We start from the raw sequence: 23434 nt of genomic DNA, 5'->3' as shown, positions 1-23434 counted from the left end.
AGACTATGCTACAGAGCGGTGAAACACTTAGAAATGGGGGGGGGGGGCTTAGACAGCGGACTTCTCTTTTGCTTAGGTTATAGAATACCAACTTCCCTACTTAGGAACATTTTTCATTTCAAAAAGGCAGCAGACTCATCATGCTGTCATAATAGCCTGTGCACAAGAGTTGCATGCAACATGCACACCACTTAAGTATTTTAAAACAAAAATTTTACATTTTTCTATTCTTACACCATACTCATGGACTGTAGGGATAATCTTTCTGCTGCTCATTCTGTCATCTTTTACCTTTCCTTAAAGATGCATTGACCAAATAACTGGAGATCAAATAATGGTATGAATATTAGAGGAGCTATGCATTGACTAAATAACTGGAGATCAAATAATGGTATGAATATTAGAGGAGCTGGGTGAGGAAAGAAGGAAATAAGCCGTCAATACTCATTCACCCGTACTAAGGGAGGACACAGTAGTACTAAGAGGCCTGATGACCCTGAACCAGGGGAGCAGACTACAGGTCCTTGGAGGCAGGGGCTAAAATCTAAACAGAAATGCCACTACAAGCTACACCAGTAGAAGTAAAAGGGACAACACACCTCCATGGCTACATGGACGGACACCTCCAATAGGCTCTCAACATTATGCTAGAAGGAAGCCCCAAAACAACAGCTGCAGTTTGTAGCGAGGATCCATCCAGTGAGCATTTACTGGGCTCAACTTTATGCAGGTTTAACCAGTCACACCCTATGTATACCACTGTATATTTTGCAACCTGACTACCACTCAAAGGGAGTGTCAAAGTTATAAAAAGGAACTGTCACCACTGGGAGAGAACTGCAGTAATTCCATTAACAGAGCAAGTATTACAGCTACTGAGCAGCATTTCAAAATGTGCATTAAACTGCACAGACTACAAATATATATATATATATATATATATATATATATATATATATATATATATATATATATATATATATTTATATTTATATTTATATTCGGTCATGTTGAAGGCCTGCATTCTAACTAAAAATATATCAGAGCTGGTGACTGGCTGCACCACAAAGATTCAGTCAGTGAATAGGTTCAGACTTTACTATCCGAGTAGCTACAGCACACCAGGGCAACATGACCAAGTGCCAAGGTGTGACTCTAGCCTCGGTTACCTGAACTTGTTCCACCCTGAACAGCAAATTAAACCCACTGCTTCCTGAAGCCATTAAAGCTAGAAAATCACTAGTTTCCCTTAGGAAGGCAAATCAAAGTTTTTACATGCAAGATTCTCATATCTCACAAACCTTGTACATATTAAATTTCCTCACTGAAAGTACCTACCACACTCAGTCACTATGCAGGTAGGTGCTACCTTGCTTCCTAACCCAGAACCACTTTCCATGACATAGCCACCAGGCAGTAAACACCTACTCCAGACTGTCACAACTGAAGGAAACACCTGGATGCCACTTGCAAATCTGGGTTCTGGATAGACTGAACACACAAACATTTACAGATCCCAACCAAGGTTCTGTGCAACAAACAAAATCACATTAAAGGGTGTGTGTTTGCCTCACTTAAGCTTCTGCAGATACTGACCAATTCAGCTATTTTAAAAAGCTTACCAAGCTGTCCTTTCTAAGCACCCCCCACCACAAACACCTTTACTGAATCACTGAGGCACTTACATTTGTATAAAATTAATCAAACTATACTCACAATCAAAAATGCCAGGTTTTTGTAATAAAAAAAAAAAAAAAAAAAAAAAAAAACTTGGGTTCTTTTCCATTAAACCCCTATCTCTTTGCGCTTAATGTAACGCATGCAAAGACTGGAACAGGAATCACAGCAGTACTCAAGACTAATGCCTTCTCTTCCACAAGGACAGTTCCCAGTTAACATTTTCATTCATCCAACTGCAGAAAACAATCCCCCATGACTTGCGTTCCTTATGTTAATAGTGAGCATTGGAGTCCAACTGTTAAACACAATCAGAAAAAAGCCTAGAGTCAAACTGTAACACAGAGATTGCAGTGGTGTTAAGTAAATAGTTTGTCAGTAGCCCTCTTTTCGTCCATAATGAAAATGTCCTGGAAGATGGGTGAGGTTAACAAGAAAAAAGCATCATGGTTAGGCAAAAGCCACATTTAAATATTTTAGCCACTGTACTTCTAGAAAGAAAGAGGAGGCTGTACCAACCTACACGAACTAAAATGTAAAACTCATTCAGGCTAACATCGATGGGTGCTCAACTTAGGTTTACACCACACAGCATTTACAGTCGTCTCCAAACCACGGCATCTCAATGCATCTTCCTTCTCCTAATTTGTCCATAAAAAAAACAACTTTGTTTTATTTGTAGGGATCACTGTTGATTTACTAAAGGGAAGCCATCCAAATGCTTACTGCAAGTCAAGAACGCAAACAATTTGCCATCAAGTATTTGTCTTCTGCAAGAGGACCAAGTGTTCATTTACTTCTTAAAATATTTGGTTCTATTTTGATCTGCTTCCTATACTGTTATCCCCATTTTTACTCAACTAAAATGTTTTTCAAACTGATCCATCTTACCTTTAAGGTATGGCATACAATTTCTTTTAATATCTTTTTCAGTGCTGTAGGAAAGAAGGCAATTCAAACTGCCGATGAAATGACAGCAACACACAGCAACAAAGTGGTAGGGGTTAAATGGAAAAGTACCACAATTTGTTAAGGAAAAAAAAAAATAAAACTTACAATAAGCTGGTTGCATAACTGTGGACACCCTTAAATACTTTGTTGAAGCACCTTTTGATTTAATTACAACATTCAGTCCTCTTGGGTAGGATCAGCAAGGCACATCTTGACCTGGTAATATCTGCCGACTCTTCTTCGCAAAACCGCTTCAAATTTGTCAGATTATGAGGGCATCTCTTGTGCACAAGCCCTCTTCACGTCACCCCACAGATTTTCTGTTAGATTTAGGTGTGGGGTTTGGCTGGGCCATTCCAAAAAAAAACTTTAATTTTCTTCTGGTGAAGCCATTCTTTCGCTGATCTGGATGTAGGCTTGGGGTCATTGTGTTGAAAGGTGAAATTCCACTTCATCTTCAGCTTTCTAGGAGACACCTGAAGGTTTTGTGCCAAAAGTGACTGGTACTTGGAACTGTTCATAATTCCCTCCACCTTGACTAAAGCACCAGTTCCAGCTGAAGAAAACCAACCCCAAAGTATACTGCTGCTACCACCTTGCTTCACCATAGGGGATGGTGTTCTTCTGGTGATGCAAACTGTTGCTTTTGCACCAAATGTACTTTTAGAACTGTGGCCAAAAAGTTCAACTTTGGTCTCATCAGACCATAATGCATTTCCCACATGCTTTTGGGAGACATGATGTATTGTTTTACAAATTGCACCAGGGCCTGGATGTTTTTCTGTGTAAGAAAAGGCTTCTGTCTTGCAACCCTACCCCACAGTCCAGGAGAATACAGGAGATTGTCATGTTGTACTCACCAGTACTGCCACAAATTCCTGCAGCTCCTTCAGTGTTGCCATAGGTCTCTTGGCAGCCTCCCTGACCAGTTTTAGTCAGGTCTTTTCAATTTTTGGAGGGACATCCAGTTCTTTGCAATGTCACTGTTGTCCTACATTTTCTCCACTTTTTGATGACTATTCACTGTGTTCCATGGTATATCCAATACTGTGGAAATTTTTTTGTACCCTGCTCCTGACTATCAATGAGATCCCTTTGATGCTTTAAGCATTCTGTGAACCATGGCTTTTGCTGTAGCAGGCAACGGAGCAAATGTCAGGCAAATCCTACTATGACAGCTGAACTTTATTTGGGGTTAATCAGTCTCTCTAATTGATGGCAGGTGTGTACCCAAGAAGACTGAATGTTGTAAATCAAAAGGTGCTTCACAGTTTTAAGGGTGTGCACAGACTGAATGTTGTAAATGAAAAGGTGCTTCAACATAGTTTTAAGGGTGTGCACACTTATGCAACCAGCTTATTGTACGCTTTTTTATATTCCCCCACCCAACAGATTTGTTTTTCAATTGAATTGTACAGGTTCTAGTTAATTTTAAAGGTGGGAAATATTTTGAAATGGATTTACTGTGGTCTCATTTTTTTATATCACAAAAATCTGGCATTTATACATATTTATTATGGGTCCCTATCACATTGCTGAAGTTTCAAAACTTCAGAATACGATACGACCGAGACAATATCTCAGAAGTTCTGAAACTCAGACAACTGTCTATTGGGATCGCCGTATAGGGTGGAACCTGGGATTTGCAGGTTTCCCTCACTGTAGTGCGATCTCAGAGTGGGTACATTTAAATAGCAGGGGGTGCAGCCCCCGCTTGCTCCCCTGCAAAGACACACAGGTAAGTATTTTTCCTCGGTTTTCACACTGTGCGTGCCACACACACACACACACACACACACACACACACGACTGGATGATTCTAACAAAATGTAAATTGTTGGTTCTACAGATTTTTCAAATTTTACAAAGCAATTCAAGCATTCTGTATGCTTTGCGCTACTAAAGTCTGGTGTTCTTTTGGTTACCAGCCTATTCGGAATTTTGTGCAGATTATTGCTTTGGTTCTAAGTGTAGGTTCTAATGAACAGTCCAAATTTCTTGAAAGCTGTTAATTGGTGTACTGGGCAGCTCTGCAGAAATGACACCCACGTAAGTTGGAGGGTATGAAGAGTAAGTCAATTTTCTTCTCTTAATGAGGTGGTATTTGTGTGAAAGATAAACAAAGTACTTCGGATTACATTTTGTTGTGGTTGGTAAATCCAGGGGCCTACTGCAGACTTTCACTAAATGTGTGTCCAGTTATTTTTTCAGGTGAGGTAACTTCTTAGGTGAGAGGTTAGGACTGAATTAGGACTTCATATCTTTTTGTACCGAAGGGTGGGGGGTATTTTGCTAAGGCAGTCATTTAGGACATTTTTAAAGGCATATTTTATTTGCAGCTGTACGAGCTGCTGTTCTACCTTTTTGAAACAAATAACGGGTGTGGTATAATTGTGTAGAAGGTAGTACCAGCTTACGGCACAACCTGCAAACAGAGTACATGACCGTTTATGGCTGAGCTGTATTTATCTTATTTTGTTTATTTACTGGCTGGTGGAGTTGTTAGTTGAGCAGGAAGGGTCCCCTTTACTCCTGAGGAGAGTAGCTCATCAACTTTAATGGATACTCAAAATGACCACATGCAACTTTGTTCATTTTCTGCAATTGCTTTAAAACAAAAATGCTATGATATTAACTACAGGCAGCATTCCCCAAATTGTACTGTTGACACAGTCTTGGGTAAATCATTTGATTACATCTTCATTTTGTCTGTAGTGGTGGTCTGCATACCCATTCTGTTGGTTCATTAAGTAAATATACTAGGTTAACTGCCCTTAAAGAACATTTTAAGCTGGACAGTAGCCTAAAGTTAGACTTGAATCCTGCATCTGTGCCAAACCCACCCCACAGAAGGTATCAGTTATTGTAACATATTTGCAGCAGTAAGCAGTAGTTTTATATACAGTCCCGTAATGAGAAGTACTTACCTCTGGTTTAATGACAACTCAGAGATGTTGAAGGCCACTATTACAGCAACCCCACCGGAAACAGTATGACCTATCTAAAGAATTTTGCTGTTACACTGCAACCCATTGCCCACCACCTACACACAGACAAATGTGATAAGATTACAGCCACTTACTGTGTATACCTTGTATGTCTATGTGCGACCAAATGAATGCCATAGCAATACAGCTAGCTGTTCTCGGATGTATACAGTGTAACTCACTACTATCCCTGTGCATGCACACACATGCACACTGTTTACCTACAAGCAAACTGGGGCAACCGGAGCATCAAGTGTGATGCCAATGATAACTGCTTTTATACCCAGACCTTTAAGGATAACCACTTACTGTGGACAGTTTGTGTCTTTCGGCTTTTCCTGGTTAGGGGTCGCCACAGCGGAACTCTGGTCCGCTAATGATTGGTAGTGGATTTTTACGTATCAGGTTACCAGCCCTGACGCACAACCTTCAATGAAGGCACACCCCATTCACGTATGGCTCCACACAGAAGACACTCTAGATGAGAATCGAACGGGACAATGTCTTGCTATGAGGCGACAACGCTACCGCAGCACCACCACACCACTTACTGTGGACAGTGCTCAATGAAAAGTAAAAAACTTATGGCCACTTTAAACTGCATATCCCCCACCCAGAGATTTTACCCAAAGCACCCATTACAGTTTACTGAATGTTTAAACATTTGGATATCTAGTGAGTGTTTGACTTAGTTTCATATAAATTCCCACTAGTTAAACAAAGGAAGAATAGCTGCTGACATTTGCTTATGGTACACGGTCATGTCACAGTTTTCCATCCACAGACAGCTATTGCAAAACAGAAGTTACTTTTGAGTATGTAACACCTCTGGTGTGAAGGATTTAAAAAAGGCCCCACAAATGCCTTTAAGTTTGAACTGTTAAAGTTCACTCAGATAAAGTCCCACAGAACAAGAAAAACTAATAGGCGACGTCAAGGCCAGTCCTCATCGGCAGACCCCCTATACCTATTCTGCAACTGTGTACTTTAGATACCTGAATTACACATTTCTAATCATACATGTTTAACGCACACAATACATGTAGAAATGTATTGCACGTACATTTCAACTCTCAATAGGTGCTATATCGGGGTAACAGTGTCAAGTCAGATTGCAGTGGAATGAAATTGATAAACCAGTTTGAAAAATGCACCTGATAGTAACAGACAAGTACCAAAACGAGGGACATATTTTATAAGTGTCTCTCTAATCCAAGTAGCTTGAATTCACTCTAGCCTAAACTCGGGGGAGGGGGGGGGGGGGGACAGCCTACTATTAAAAACTACTCCAAAGTATTTAATTTATATCCATTCCCCTCCACAATTACACACCTGGACACCCCCCACAGAGCGGGGCACTCCAGAGTAGAGAGAACCCAAGAAATCCAAAGCCAAACAGTGAACCTTGCCTTAAAACAGGTTGATTAGTTCTGGCCACGTCAATAGTATAGGCAAACTCACGACCCACAATTTTTTTCTTTACAGCAATAAAACTACACCAGAAGCCTGAATCAATGAATATACAAGATAAAGCCCCAACTATAGTCCTGAGTAACTGGAGCCAATCTAGTTGCACAGGTGTTTGCAGTCACAGGTAGGGAGAATGGGTGTGCCCATCTGAAGGGGTGACCCCCCCAATCAGCTTGTATCATAATAAGAGGAGCCAGTGCATGCAAGACACGAGTGGTAGTCCAAGCTGGTGATGAACATCAACACAATCGGGGGGATACACAGCACCACGATGGGAGGAGGTAACCCACAAAACAGACAAATTCTTATTGGCAAGATGCCTGCGAGAGTGCAAACCACTTCACTATTACCTGGAAGACCCCCTCTCCTCACAGTGTGTAACGGTAGAAAGAAGTCTTATTGTTGACCGGCACAGGGCAAAAAATGTCACACAACCCCCCCCCCCCCCAAAGATAAGCAAATCAAAGTAATTTAGTTGCAAAAACAAATGGCTTCAGCAAAAAATTTCCAATGAGGAAGCAAACATCAAGCAAACACCTGGGTGCAGAACCCTGCCATGGTGCTGCTGCTCTCTGAAGAGACCAGTTAGACTGCCATGGAAGAAGCTCCATCTTCTGCCTCTCTGGCAAGCCTGCTTGCCAGTACAGCTGTTCAAGAATATTTGCCAAAGTAGAGAAGATAAGTCACAGTCTGGAAAGAAAGTCATGTAATAATTCCACACTATCGATCAGCAAACATCCTCCCAGCCCATCAACCCATTTGATCATTAATTGGTAAAATTTGACTATGAGGGACCACCATCTGAACAGCCATCAGGGTGGTTTGCATTCTTCTGTTTTCTTCCTGTCCATAACTATAGCACATGCATAGCTAGGCACAGGAGCAAGACATGCAGTGAACCTTCTGCAGAGCAGGTCCCCTCACTTCTGAAAGAGGCATTTCCAACATCCAGGATTATCTGTACCTCCCCAGTCAGCTTGAGTGGTGGTTTCACCAGGAACTTTACACTGTGCACAAACCTACAACCCACTGGGGGTAGCACAAACAATGCTCCTTTAGTCTTCCTCATTTGATTTCTAAACAAAACAAGACCCAGGTCACCATTTTGTTCAGTTGTGTGTAGTAGTTAAAAAGTTCTTTAAACTACATCTGTTAGCCAATTAATGCATCAGTTCTACAAAGTCACATACTTGACATTATGAAGACTGCGTACTGCTGTTTTTAAAGTTTCCCCACTTTTAGATTTGCTGCAAGCATGCCTCAACCTCCAAGTGCAAGAAATCTGGACAATGCCAAGAATAATGGAGGAACAACCCCACAGATGGTTCCGTTGATCTTTATGTATGAAAGTTAAACCTACAAGCATGCTTTTTGAAGGCAGCCCCCCCCCCCCAAACACCCACTTAAAATATACTATCTCCATGGTCTCACAAAAGAAAACCAAAATATAAAAACTGTACAAAGAGCAAGACTGCACATTAGAAGGACACAATGTCAAGGCCTTGTTACTTTGAGAATTAAGGCAACCTTTTCTTACATAGCACAATCAATGCTCAACTTTAAAAACGCATCCAAAACATGAAGTAGCACGTCACCACCCCCTGGCTACTATCAACCAGTCACAAATTGGAAAGCGAACAAAATGAGACAGGTTGCCAAGACAGAACTGACAGGCTTCTTACAGCACACCAAAACCCACTTCAAACAGGCATACCTCCCCAAGGACGCTACCACCATTTGCCTCCCCCCAAGCTGTTGCCCACTAGTCCCTTCACAGTTCGCAGGTTATCCAATGCATCACAGTACTTTGAAGAGAATCTTCAATCTCCTTACAGTCACTGCAAAGAAAAGCTGAAATAACCAGAATTAATGCAAGTGGTGAAGCAAACCGTGTACCCCTACCCCCACAAAACTACCTTTGGCTATAGCGCATAACTGCACTGAAACTTAACCATGTATCTGAGCTGGTGACTGGCTGCACCACAAGATTCAGTCAGTGAATAGGCTCAGACTTTACTATCCGAGTAGCTGTAGCACGCCAGGGCAACATGACTAAATGCCAAGGTGTGACTCTAGCCTCGGGTGGAAGAAAGGTTACTACCAAGTGATAACATGGCAAAATTTCAAGCCCACATAAACCCTGGGAACACTTACCTACACAAACTGTTCACAGAAACCAAATACAAGCATGTTAACAGTTGCACAGAGGTAGCTGTATCCACCAGAAATACAGAACTAATTTAAACAGATCATCCAAAAAAAAGGGGCCAGTAAGCACAGACACTCAAGAGATCGGCCCTGGGACCACTCCTTTTTGACATTTTTTCTGAAACCAAGGCCAATAGCAGACAAGCTTTGCAGATTGATGCAAATTAGGAGCAGTCAATGAATCCTCCATCAACATAAAATTTCTACAGGAAGGGCTGACAGACAAATAACTGGCACCAGAGCCATGGAATAAAACTAAACACCAAGAAATGCATAATAGTATCCTAGAAGTCATCCACCCCTAGTAATCATACAGATGACAGACTCCCAAGAGTTGACCCAGCAGTCAGAGACCTGGGCACATGCAGGTAGTTAATCTAGCCTATGATCACCACATGCCTACAGTAGTGAATCACTATGTTGTGCTACTAGTTATGGCATCTAGGTCCAAGGAAGTAGTTGTGTCACTGTATTTGGCATTCAGACCCATCACGGAGTACAAAACCAACTTTGGCATGTACCCAACCAGGTATATCCAACAATTCGAACAACCACGCTATGTCTTGCATTCTTTTAGTGAGGAACCCAAGTAATACTGCAGGCCGCCTCAAGGCCCTATCCCTGTATTCTGTCTCCAACAAGATGTTGAGGAGAGAGATACTCCTGACATACAAGGCATCAGACCCCACTCTGATGGGCCCTTGCACAAATCGCAAAACAGCACCTGAATTGCCCGTTTTGTGCTATAAATAGGACCTACTGGAGATAGAGGTATGTATCCTAGAGACTACCCCTTTTCTGGAACAGGCTCTTCATCCATGGGAGAGCTCCCTTAACCCATTCAAGTGCAACTTGTACAACCAGATAGAGAACAGAAGACATCCTGGTGTGACAACTAGGTCTCCAATGGACACAGGCAGACTAAATATATTTCATCTCCCAAGCACTGCCTATACTTGGATCAAGGGTACCACAACTTGGCAGCGATTTGAGATGCATGGCTAAGCGTAGAGGCCCTTGTGGTAGTTTAAACATCTACAAATCTATATCCATGTACGGGCAGACAGTTGGCTTACCTGAAATGTAATGTTTTAGGTATAAAAATTCATTAGAAAAGTGAAGATCTTTACCAGAAGGCTATGAATAAATTTTCATAAAATCAAGTGTTAGAATGTCAGCTTCAGAGTCTTTTCAAATAAAATGTAACAAGGAAAATTATAAAAACTGCCAAGCAAGAGGTCACTGAAAACTGCTCATGTTAACGCTGACAGCTCTGGAGAAACACAGATAAAAACCACATTCATCTGAAAGCTTCTTGCAATACACGAAATATATTTGCAAATGGGGGAGGTGGTTAAAACAGCATTATATTTATTCAGCAGAAGTTTTGCGCAGAAATGCAAGGACTACAGCTAAGCAAGCAGTCACATTAACCACACTCAAGGACATCCCAAAGATCAGAACAATAACAAGATGCCCAGCAACTCTTCTCTTAAGTCCAAGGTTCTGCCTTTTGGGACAGATTTGTTGAAGGATTTGCCAGTGGAGAAAAGCTGGACCCCCCCATCACCAATAACAGAGGTAAATAAAAGCATATTGTGGATTGTAAAGTAGCAAGGCTGTAGTAGGCATAAATGGCAACAAAATTCCACACTAAACTGACAAAACAAGATAAGCTGAAAGTAGTGAGAAAGAAAGCAGTTGAAATTCTGAATTACATTAGTACAAGACCTCTGCATTACTGTTGGTTTAAAGATATCTACCCAAAAATGCAGTGACCTGGTCTTGCACAGGGTCAACATGTTTTGTTCTTTCAAGTCTTTCACCATAAAGTTGTTCAACTCAGACTTCCACCGTATAACCTGAGCTGGACAGCTGCAAATTTTAGACACTGCCCTCTTTCAGGTTAATTTATCCCACTATAAGCAACTCATTACTATTTACCCAATCACATTCTGAAAATTGGGTTAAAATTAGAAGTTATGTACTCACCATAACGTTCCATCTGAGTAGGTGTATTCATTTGTCTGCAACCTGTGGGTTATGGATCCGATATCGGATCCGAACCGGCATGGTTTACCAGCTATGGATCCAAGCTCTCAGCTCCTCCCTCACCCATAATGCCCTGCTCTACCCTCATGACCTCAGATCGAGTTTGCCAACAGCAAGAACACCCTGAAAAGGGTAACACATAATATGCAGGAAACTGAAAGGCCAGGGGGATAGGAGGGCGGGATGGTTGCAGACAAATGAATACACCTACTCAGATGGAACGTTACGGTGAGTACATAACTTCTAAATCTGAAGTAGGAGATTCATTTGTCTGCAACCTGTGGGACAGAGTCCCCAGCTACCTGAATCTTGGGCGGCCATCATGGAAGGATATTCCGAGCACCTGAGCCAAAGGATGCTCTACCCTAGATGCAAGATCCAACTTGTAGTGGGAAATAAAAGTATGAGATGAAGCCCACGTGGCTGCTGCACAAATATCATCTAGAGGAATCCTAGCCTTAAAGGCTGCAGAGGTAGATACTGACCGGGTTGAATGGGCGTGTACACCCTCCGAAAGGGCCTTCCTGAAGCTTGATAAGCCAAGAAGATACATTGTGAAATCCAGCGAGACAGAGAGACTTTAGAAATTGGCTTGCCCAAATTAAATTTAGCAAAGGAAATGAACAACTGGTCGGATTGCCTATGACCAGCCGTTCTGTTTAGATAAAATCTAAGTTGCCTGTGAACATCTAAGGAGTGAAGCTTGTATTCACCTTTGTTTTCATATTTAGGAAAGAAAACAGGGAGGTTAATGGATTGATTAATGTTTGCTTCAGAAGCTACTTTAGGAAGAAAGGACGGGGTGGTCCCGAGGTAAACACGGTCCGGATGAAAGACCAAGTAAGGAGGTTTAGCTGATAATGCTTGAAGCTCTGAAACTCTCTTGGCCGATGTAATGGCTACTAAAAAAGCAGTCTTGAAAGACAAGAATTTGAGATCTACCGTAGCCGCTGGTTCGAAGGGGGGGGGGGGGGCGGTCAAGGCCTGGAGAACTAAGGAGAGGTCCCAGGGAGGAACCGCTTGTTTTACAGGGGGCCCGAGAAGGAAATAAGAAGTTATGTACCTACCATAACGTTCCATGTTAGTTGTCTTCTCTCGCCTTCTTTCTTGCTTGATGGGTTCGGAGCCGATCCCTCGGCTCCGACTCGGCACTTGCTAAGCTCGAGAGTCACTTTTACCAGCTCGAGGCAGCCCCATATCCCATGATGCAAGGCGGTAAGTACCCAGATCTCGTTTGCTGACAAAGGGCAATAGCACCAAGCATAAAATACTTCCCAAAGGAAGAAAGAAACTTACAGATGGAAAAAGGACCAGGTCTGAATGGTCTTTAGCATAACAGTTTCTTATACAAGGTCTGTCCAGGCCAGGGGGAAGGAGGGAGGGTCGCAGAAAGAAGGCGAGAAGACAACTAACATGGAACGTTATGGTAGGTACATAACTTCTTAATGTTAAGTTGTCAATCTCGCCTTCATTCTTGCTTGATGGGACCGCGTCCCTAGCACCTCTATCCTGGGTGGCTCAATGGAACAAACTCTTGAGGACTGTAGAGCCAAAACTGGCTCTGTCCCTGGAGGCCAAGTCCAATTTGTAATGGGAAACAAAAGTGTGAGGAGTAGCCCAAGTGGCCGCTGCACAAATAGTGTCCAAAGGAAGTCTAGCTTGAAAAGCTGTAGAAGTAGCTAAGCTCCTAGTTGAATGTGCTTTAGGTTTTGAGCACAGCTGTTTTCCCCTGAGCGTATAAATTTCAGAGATGACCGAAGAAAGCCATCTGGACAAAGTCACTTTAGAAACAGGAAGGCCTTTTTTATTATCCGCATAGGAAACAAAAAGTTGATCAGATTTTCTAAATTTTTTTGTTCTGTCCAAATAATATCTAAGTTGACGGTGGACATCAAGACAATGTAGCTTTTGTTCAGCTCTATCTGAAAAGTTAGGGAAAAATACCGGGAGATAAATGGATTGATTCAGATTGTTCTTTGAAGCGACCTTAGGTAAAAAGGTTGGGTTAGTTCTCAAAGATACTCTGTCTTTGTGAAAAACCAAATAGGGGGGTCGAACCGAAAGAGCATGAAGTTCAGACACCCTCCTGGCAGATGTAATAGCCACTAGGAATAACGTTTTCCAAGAAACATATTTCAGGGAACAAGAAACAGCTGGCTCGAAGGGGGGAAGAATCAAGGATGTCAGCACTAAATTTAGATCCCACTGAGGAGGAGGATTCCTGATTGGAGGTTTTAGTAGGAAAATTCCTTTCAAGAAGGCCCTGCAGAGCCTATGGGACATAATATTATGATCTGCTATCCCGACATGAAAATTGGAAATAGCAGCCAATTGAACTCTGACTGTGGAAGAAGAGGAGCCTGCATGAAAAATCTCTGCTAAGAAGTCCAGAACTGCCTGAACAGGGGCAGTAAAAGGATCAATATTTTGGGCCTTAGCCCAATAAGAGAAACGTTTCCATTTGCTTGTGTAAATCCTCCTGGTAGAGGATTTTAGTGAAGCTACTATGATGTCTCTAACTGGGTTAGAGATCAAAGGAAGCCTGGCTAAGGAAGGAAGTGGAGCAACCATGCTGTGAGGTTGAGAGAAGGGATTGACCGGTGCAGCTGACCCGACTGGTGAATCAGAAGATCTGGCACTGGGTCCAGATGCCACGGCTGCACCAAAAGGTGATGATGGAGGAACGGGAACCAAACTTGTCGAGGCCAGTAAGGGGCAATGAGAATCAATTTGGCTCTCAAAACGGTAGCTTTCTGGATCACCTGAGGGATCAGAGGAAATGGAGGGAAGGCATATAGAAGTCCCTGGGGCCAATCCTGGGTCAGAGCGTCTCTGGGGGGATGGCCTGATAGAGGGAAGAGGCTGAAGAAGTCTGGACATTTGCTGTTTTGGGGAGTAGCAAAAAGATCGCAACATGGACGACCCCATTCCAGAAAAATCTCTTCCGCTATAGATTGCTTGAGAGACCACTCGTGAGGCATGAGGATAGCTCTGCTCAATCTGTCCGCTATAATGTTGGTTTTCCCAGGGATATGCGTTGCTACCAGAAACCGATGAGAGGAGATCGCCCATTGCCAAAGTCTGAGCGCTTCTCGACACAAGGGTAGGACTTGGTTCCGCCCTGTTTGTTGATATACCAAACTACAGACATGTTGTCTGTGTGGACTGCAATTGTCCCTACGGGAAGAAAGTCGTTGAGGGCTTGCAACGTTAAAAGCACTGCTCTCATCTCCAGGACATTTATGTGCAGATGGTACTCGAATGGTTGCCACGTCCCATGAACCATCCTGCCCTGATAATGACCCCCCCACCCGATCAGGGAGGCATCCGTGGTGACAGTGGCTATCGGGATGGAGGTACAAAGTACCTGCCTTGGTGAACCTGAGACGATGTGATCCACCAAGCAAGATGCTCTTTGCATGTCTGTGTCACCAGAATCTGGTGACGCATTGGAAGTTGCTGGTATGACCACTGTGTGAACAGCATCCACTGAAGAAGGCGCATGTAGGATCGAGCCAGGGAAGAAGAGTAATGGCCGCAGCCATGAGACCTAATACCTTTAGAACCATTCTGGCCTGTATTTTCTTGCTGGCCAGAATGATCCTGACATGAGTCTGAATGTCTGAAACTCTTTGTTCTGTAAGGGTAGCTGACATCCGAACAGTGTTTAAGTTTGCCTATGAAGGTAATAGACTGGCAGGGCGATAAGGATGACTTTTCAAGTTGATTGAGATGCCCAAATGAGAACAAAGGTCTATTGTGTAATCCCTGGCTTGTATAAGCTGATGCCTGGTGGTGGCTGACAGGAGCCAGTCGTCGAGATACGGAAACACCTGGAATCCTTGACGTCTCAGGTGAGCCGTGACCACTGCCATGCATTTGGTGGACACTCTGGGGGCTGTAGTGAGACCAAAGGGCAGGGCTCTGAACTGGAAATGACTGGACCCCAGCCGAAAGCGGAGAAATCTCCTGGAGCGTCTGTGAATTTTGATGTGATAGTACGCATCCTGAAGATCTATTGAGCACATCCAGTTGTCCTTCTGTAAGAAGGGCAGAATTGACTGAAGAGTGACCATTCGAATCTTGTCTTCCTGACAGACTTGTTGAGTCTGCTGAGATCCAATATTGGTCTCCAGTCTCCGTCTTTTGGGGACCAAAAAGAACCTTGAGTAGATTCCGGGCTCTGAATGGTCTATTGTAACTGGCTGAATGGCTCTCTTTTGCAGTAGTTTTGCGATTTCTGACTCTGCAATCTCCCTTAGACCGGGTGGTACATCTGGAAGGGAACTTTAGGGGAAGGGACTTTCCTCGAAAGGAATTATGTAACCCTTGGATATGATCGACTGTACCCATCTGTCTTGAGTGAGGGAATGCCAGGCTTCTGGGTACAGTGATAATCTTCCCCCGACTGCCTCCAAGGAAGGACAGCCGGGCAACACCTCAGGGATGCTGAAAGGGCTTGTCAGAGAGAGACTCCCTGTTTCCCTGGTTCTTGGACCCCTCTGCCTCTAGAGCGGCGTCTGTTGTTGTTACCCCTCTGCCTCTAGGGGTAAACTGACCACGTGAATCCGGCGTGACTCCTTGGGATTTACGGAACCACATCTTCCCACCCTTCTGTCCTTTGGGATAAGGCCTAGAAGGGGTGGAAAACGGACTCCAACAGCAGAAAGAGTCTTGCCGTCCTGCTCGCACCTGGTCAAGGTTTCCTTCACCTGAGGGCCAAACAAAGCTGACCCATCAAAGGGAGAATTTGTGAAGGACGCCTTAAAGGGATCCGCAAAATCACATAGCCGCATCCAGGCTTGGCGTCTAAGAGCCACACCTGTGCCTGCGGCTCTACTCGCTCCATCCGCAACATAAGATATTAGCCGCATGGAGGAGTTTGCAATGGAATTGAGGGTTCCTAGCTGAGAAGCAATTTTTTCTTGAGCCCCTGCAGCTGTAGGATCCTGAACTACTTCTCCCAGCTCCTTCAGGATATTCCTCTGGAGTCTGGTGAAGTGACATAGGTAATTCAGCGAACGCATAGCAAAGGTCGCTGAGGAAAACATCCGCTTACCGTATCTATCCATGGTCCTAGAGTCCTTATTAGGAGGATGGACGGGCACGGAAGGATCTGCTAGTTCCTTTTTGGTGGCCGCAGCCACCACCATGGCATCAGCGGGGACACCCTTAGTAAGGAATTGTTTGTCACACGGGGCAGTGATAAATTTTGAAGGCCTCCTAGGGACTGGCTCTACAGAGTCAGGAGCTGCCCACGCCTTTTGTGCAATGACCTGCATAAGGGGGTCGAAAGGCGGAGACACCCAGGAGGTGGAGGGCCGAGATCCAAACGCCTCTAGGTATACTGACTCATCCTCAGAGGGATTGTTGGTGGGCCAGTTTCCCCTCTGTTTCAGAAGTTCTAGGATGTCTGAGAAGGAGACATCCTCAGAGGGGGATCTAGGGGATCCCTCTGACTCATCAAAGTCAGTATCCGAAGTGACAGACTCTGGGGAGTCTACATGCTTCCTCTTACAAGTCCTCTTCCTAGGAGGATCTCCCGAAACATCAGGAGAATCCTCGGAAGAGGGGGAAATTCCCAATGGGGAAACCTGAGGCGGAGGATCTCTGGGTCCTGTAGCAAGAGAAGTGGCAGAGATGTCAACAGTCAGGGGCCACCGAAAGGGAAGTCTCAGAGGCAGATGTCGGAGCAGAGCTCACCAAGGCCGAGGCTCCAAGGGGAAGAGCGGGTTCGGACAAGGGTCCGATGCCACTCACCCCCTCGGAGGAGACCATGGAAGCCCGACCACCGAATCCCTCTAAGGAAGGTCTCGAAGAGGAGATAAGAGTAGAGGCTGAAGGAACAGAAGGGGGTATCCGTCCTCCAGCCGTAGCAGTAACCATTCCCGAAGACTCCAACTCCAAGCTCTGGGGTAGAGTTGAAGGAGGAACTGTAACGGGGTGTGGAGCAACAGTCGTCTGTTGAGACGGACTGTGTAACATTTGGGCCAGTACCTGTGACTTAAGTAATCTACTGACCACTCTCTCAAGGTCATGATCTGACAGTCTGGAAGACCTTGAAGATCGGCTCCGATGGCTCCGCTCCGATAGAAGAGGTGAAGCCGGAGCCGAAAGTATCGGCTCCAAGGAAGGAGACCTCGATCTCTTCCTGGAAAGAGCCATCGGAGCCGATATTATAGACCCTGGCGGACCCGCCTCCCCGGAGCCGACAGAAAGCCTCGATGTATCGGCTCCAGCCGGAGCCGATACAGCCACCAAAGTAACGGTGTCGGAGCCGATCGGAGCCGACACCGATGCCTGTGCCACATGGGTGTCGGAACCGATCGGAGCCGACATCAAAGTGGGCACTACAGATTCGCACCGATAGCCATCGGCGAAGGCTTTGTTAAGCTAGAATCGGCTCCAGCCGAGCGATCTCGACTTAAACGAAGTCGGAGCCGAGGCCGCAGGCTTAGATACAGAAGCCTGGGCCTTGGAAGGTTTTGCTGATTTAGGTGGAGCCGACTTAGCCGGAGAGCCCTCCGGCAAGAAGGCCCCTAAGAATCAGCTTATTGCTCTCCTGCAGGACTCTCTGGCTGAAGGAATGACAAATAGCACAGGAGTCCTGCAGGTGAAGAGGGCCCAGACAATACAGGCAAGAAGTGTGACCGTCTGTCAGAGACATCTTCTGACAGCACGAGTCACACTTCTTAAAACCTGAGACCCTCTCCTTTGACATGGTGCTGAAAAAACACACACACACACACACACACACACACACACACCAGTCAAAATTAACTTAAATAAAATACCAAAAGGTATTCTATAAAACCAACACACACACCCTAACAGGGGTGGGATAGGGAAAAGTTTGACTAACAAAATATTAAAGGAGACAGGGATTTTCTGTCAGAAAAAGTACAAAATAAACTTAAAACTATCAATAAAAGGTTTTTTTAGTAAAAGGGGCTTAAATCTCACAAAAGTGAATAACTTACCAGGAGCTGGTAAAAAGAAGACCTCCTAAGCGAAGCGGCAAACGAGATCTGGGTACTTACCGCCTTGCATCATGGGATATGGGGCTGCCTCGAGCTGGTAAAAGTGACTCTCGAGCTTAGCAAGTGCCGAGTCGGAGCCGAGGGATCGGCTCCGAACCCATCAAGCAAGAATGAAGGCGAGATTGACAACTTAACATGTACCTTTAAGGAAAATTTTACACAACTTGGCTGACATAAGTGGACTAGAGTCATGACCAATGTGATAATGTGAAATTGCCGCAAGTTGTACTTTGACTGTGGAACTGCTGGCACCATCGTTAAAGAGAGTGGTTAAGAAATCAAGCACTAAAGGGAGAGGAACTGTGAAGGGATTCAGGCCTTGCCGCTCCGCCCACAAAGAAAAGTTTCCACTTGCTGCGGTAGACTTTTCTAGTGGACGGTTTATGAGCTGCCCCCAGGATCGCCTTAACAGGGGACGAAATACCGGGAGTCCTGATCAAGAGTGGAACTGGAGCAGCCAAGCGGTCAGCTTCAGGTTGTCCAGGTTCGGAGGAGATAGGCAGGATGGATGAGATATCAGATCCGGAATAGGATCTAGAATCCAAGGAGGATTCACCGAGTGAGACCTTAGGAAGGGGAGCCAGATCTGCCGAGGCCAAAACGGAGCAATGAGAATCATTCTGCAACCCACCCGAGAGGCTTTCTGAAGAACTTGGAGCATCAGAGGCAAGGGTGGATAAGCATACAGAAGACCGGGTGGCCAAGCATGCACCAGAGCGTCTCTTGGGGAACCTCCAGGAGGAGGTATCAGAGCGAAAAAACTGTCGCACTTGGTGTTTGAGGGAGAGGCAAAAAGATCGCATGAAGGAGTTCCCCACCGTGCGAATATGCGTTCCGCTACTTGAAAATTGAGAGACCACTCGTAAGGGGTCAGAATGGTGCGACTGAGCTTGTCCGCCAGGATGTTGGACCGACCCGGAATGTGCGTTGCTATTAGAAAGCGGTTGGTGGAGATTGCCCATTCCCAAACTCTCATGGCTTCTCGACAAAGAGGAAGACCTCGTTCCCCCTTGCTTGTTGATGTATCAGACAGACATGTTGTCCGATTGAATCGCAATTGTTCCCAAGGGAAGAAAGTCCTGAAGTGCTAGCAACGCTAAGAGCACTGCTCTCATCTCTAGAACGTTGATATGCAGTAAGGTCTCTGAATCGTTCCACGTGCCTTGGACGGTCCGGCCCGCAAAATGCCCCCCCCCCACCCGAGGCGGGAGGCGTCCGTGGCCACCGTGGCGAGAGGGGGAGAAGCACAAAATGGGCGGCCTCCGTGGAGATCTGGGGAGTGAAGCCACCACCGGAGGGACCGCTTGCAAGCCTTGCTGATCGCAATGTGATGATGCATAGGAAGAGCAAGGTATGACCACTGTACTAAGAGAGTCCACTGGAGGATGCGCATATTGAGCCTGGCGAGAGGAAGAAGTGCTATAGCAGATGCCATGGACCCTAGAGCCCTCAGGACCAACTCCGCCGGAACAGAACTTGAGTGGAGAATGGCCCGCACCTGGAGCTGCAGATTTTGAACTCTGTCCGCAGTGAGGAAGGCTTTTAAACTCCTTGTGTCTAACCTGGCCCCTATAAAATCTAAGAGCTGTGTGGGCGCCAGGTTGGATTTCTTTGCATTTATAGTAATGCCCAGATTAGGAGCAAGATGGAGAAAGGAGTCTCGCGCCAACAGTAGTAGATGCCTTGTTGGGGCAGTAAGGAGCCAGTCGCCCAGGTAGGGGAAGACCTGCACCCCCTGAAGCCTCAGGTGGGCCGCTACCACTGCTAATACTTTGGTGAACACCCTGGGGGCTGTGGTGAGACCAAAGGGAAGGACCCGGAACTGGTAGTGACTGGCTCCCAGCCGGAAGCGGAGGAACCTCCTGGAGCGCCTGTCCATCAGGATGTGGTAGTACGCATCTTTGAGGTCTATGGAACACATCCAGTGATTTTCTCCAAGAAGGGGGAGAATAGATTGCAGAGTGACCATTCGGAATTTTTCCTTGGGAACTGCCAGGTTCAAGAGAGAAAGGTCTAAAATTGGTCTTAGATCCCCCGTCTTTTTTGGCACTAAAAAGAACCTGGAGTAGAACCCTGATCCGATCTGGTCTGGGGGGACGGGCTGGATGGCTCTTTTCTTTAGCAGATGGCCAATTTCTGCCAAAGCGGCCTCCCATTGACCGGGTGGAACGTCTGGGAGGGACTTCAATTTTGGTAAGTGACGAAAAGGGATGCGGTATCCTCTGGATATGATCTGGAGATCCCAGCGGTCTGATGTTATGGACTCCCATGCCGCTAGGTGCCCCGAAAAACGTCCCCAGACTGCCTCCAGAGTGGAGCAGCCGGGCAACCCCTCAGGGTTGCTGCGCAGGCCGTTCAGAGAAGGGTTCTCTGGACCCGAAGTTCCTGGGAGCCCCTCTGCCTCTAGGGCGGCGTCCTCCCTGTCCTCCTCTGCCACGGAAGGACTGGTTGTCCGGAGCAGGCTGGGATTGCTGCGACTTCCGGAACCACATCTTCTTCTGACCCTTTTGGTTCCTAGAATAGGGCCTCTGGGGTGCAGAGAAGCGGATTCCGACGGCAGACAGCGTCTTCCCGTCCTTCTCGCTCTGGGTCAAAGTGTCGCGAACGGTTTTGCCAAAGAGGGCAGAACCAAAGGGGGCGTTCGCAAATGACGCTTTGAAGGGCTCAGAGAAATCGCAATGACGGAGCCAGGCCTGACGTCTAGTGACTAGACCTGCCCCTGCGGCTCTAGCGGCGCCTTCCGTAGCATGGGAGAGTAGCCGCATAAAGGTATTGGTAACTGATCTAAGAGTGGCCATGCGGGTGGAGTGCAGCACTTTGTCCTCCTCCGACATGGACTCTGGGGGAGATGCAGCGTATTCTTTAATGAGATCTCTCTGCATCCTAATAACGTGTGCCAGGTAGTTCAGCGCCCTTACAGAGAAGGTTGCTGAACTAAACATCCGCTTCCCCAAGCGGTCCATCATCCGAGACTCCTTGCTCGGGGGATGGACTGAGGGACTCTCCTGAGCAAGTTCCCTCTTGGTGGCCGCCGCCATCAACATGGCATCTACCGGAGGCCCCTTACTCCAATGGGCACGGTCAGACGGTGGGCTGAGGATCCTGTCGGGCCTCTTAGGGATTGGCTCCACGGTGTCCGGTTCCTTCCACGCCCTGGTGGTAATGAGGTCCACCAGGGGGTCGGCAGGAGGGGACACCCAAGAGGTAGACAGGCCCGCTTCAAATGCCTCCAAGAACACGGACTCGTCCGAGGAAGACTTGGGGCAGACCACCCCCTTACGGAGCATTTCCATGATGTCTCCAAATGAGACATCCTCGGGGGGTGACCGTGGGGAACCTTCCCCTTCCTCCAAATCCGTGTCTTCCGTGAGAGACTCGGGGGAGTCAATGTGCCTCCTTTTGCACGTATGCTTGCGAGGAACATCCTCTGGGGGGCTGTCAGAGGACTCCTCGCAAGCAGCAACCTGTTCCAGGGGAACAGCTTGGGGCACAGAAGCGGGCTGTCCCAAGGGCCGGATGGTGGAAGCCTGGCCCATTGCAGAGGGAGCGCGGGACGGAGCCGAAACAAGTGCCGGGGGTCCGGAGACCCTCAACAGGGCCCTCTCCACTACATCAAAGGCCGAAGGGGAGCCGACCTCGACCAAAGGATCCGACAATCGGCTCCCCCTCGGATCCAAAGAGTGGATCAGAGCCGAAGCGCTCGGATCCGAAGGGACAGTGCGCTTGGACACAGACTGCGCAGAAGGAGCACTGATCCCCCCGGATCCGAGGCTCGGATCCAGGCTCCGAGAGGTCGGATCCGATGCACGAGGGCAGGGTCGGATCCGAAGTACCAAGTACTATCTGAGCCGACCCACCCCCGGCTCCGAAGCTGCTCGGCTCCAACTGCTCCGAACCCGGGTAGCGGGTCGGAGAAGGAGCAATCGGCTTGAAAAAGGGGGTCGAGATCCCCCCGGGGGGGGGGGCAAGAGCACTCCCATCTGCATCTGGGCCTGGATGAACCTTATCATCCGGTCCAGATCAGCATCCGATAGGCTGTACGTTGATCTCGACGAGGCTACCGAGGTAGGCCTTGAGTGCCTCCTCGATAGCCTCGACGGAGATCGGGTCTCCTCCTCAGGTCCCGGTGAAAAACACACTGGAGACCGGAGCCGAGGAGGAGGAGATCCAGCCGACAAGGGAGCCAGGGGAGAAGCCCGCTTGGCTGGCGGGGCCAAAAAAGAGGTCTCGGCCCGCCGCTTATGGTGCTTCTCCCTCCGGTCTCTTTTTCTAGCATCCCTCTCCTCCGAACCAGAAGCGGGAGGTTGAGTCCCAGGAGGAGGAGGGGGAGCCGGAGAGGGAATAACCGTGGTGACGGTTACCCCCGAAGGAGCGGAGGTCGGAGCCGAGTCCGGCGGCAAAAGGCCCGCCAAAACAAGCTTGGACCTCCGCTCCTTCAATGCCCTGGGGTTGAACCCTGCACAAATGGAACATCCAGATGTGAGGTGTTCAACCCCCAGGCATCTAACACACCGAGTGTGGCCATCAGCTGGGGAAAGCTTATGGCCACACTCGGAGCATTTAGAGAAAATAGCCTTGGGCTGCTCAGACATCCCAAGCTAACAAAAAAAGTTACAATAACTAAGGTAAAGTAACTAAACAAAACTCACTCACAGGCCCAACACACACACTACGCTACCAGCGAGGGGAGGGATATAAATTTTAGATTAAACTCTAAAAAAAAAAAAAAAAAAAGTAATAATACAAGAGGGAAACCTACACTTTCACACAAATTAACCAAAAATTTTTACAAAATTTTACAATTTTAACACTGAATCTATCACTTAGCTGGAGAGCTGGAAAAAACAATCTGGTCACCATGCGCGGCAAACGAGATCTGAGGTCATGAGGGTAGAGCAGGGCATTATGGGTGAGGGGAGGAGCTGAGAGCTTGGATCCATAGCTGGTAAACCATGCCGGTTCAGATCCGATATCGGATCCATAACCCACATGTTGCAGACAAATGAATCTCCTACTTCAGATCTTCAGTTATCTCCATTCATATTAACT

General features: G+C 46.5%; 1 protein-coding gene and 2 non-coding genes across 4 annotated transcripts in view; all 3 read right to left on the bottom strand.

The window, feature by feature from the left end:
• Positions 1 to 23434, bottom strand: part of RPS5 (ribosomal protein S5) — a 367355-nt gene that overhangs the window by 304662 nt on the left and 39259 nt on the right. The window contains exon 1 of one of the 2 annotated variants that reach the window (XM_044084345.1): positions 8010 to 8039. The exons of the other annotated variant lie outside the window; for it this stretch is intronic. Coding sequence (XP_043940280.1) covers positions 8010 to 8033 — 24 coding nt within the window. The 5' untranslated portion in view covers positions 8034 to 8039. Of the gene's footprint in view, positions 1 to 8009; positions 8040 to 23434 lie in introns of those variants that run through there. 2 annotated transcript variants of the gene reach the window in all.
• Positions 1034 to 1166, bottom strand: LOC122812554. Its single transcript, XR_006366522.1, has one exon. It is a non-coding gene; the product is annotated as a small nucleolar RNA SNORA3/SNORA45 family (small nucleolar RNA).
• LOC122812552 lies at positions 9037 to 9168 on the bottom strand. The gene has a single exon (XR_006366519.1). It is a non-coding gene; the product is annotated as a small nucleolar RNA SNORA3/SNORA45 family (small nucleolar RNA).

This window comes from Protopterus annectens, chromosome 9.part0 (genome assembly GCF_019279795.1).
Source record: "Protopterus annectens isolate FY-2018-M chromosome 9.part0, PAN1.0, whole genome shotgun sequence".
Taxonomy (NCBI): Eukaryota; Metazoa; Chordata; order Ceratodontiformes; family Protopteridae; genus Protopterus; species Protopterus annectens.
The sequence above is the reverse complement of the archived record's forward strand: the minus strand, read 5'-3'. Positions and strand labels throughout refer to the sequence as shown.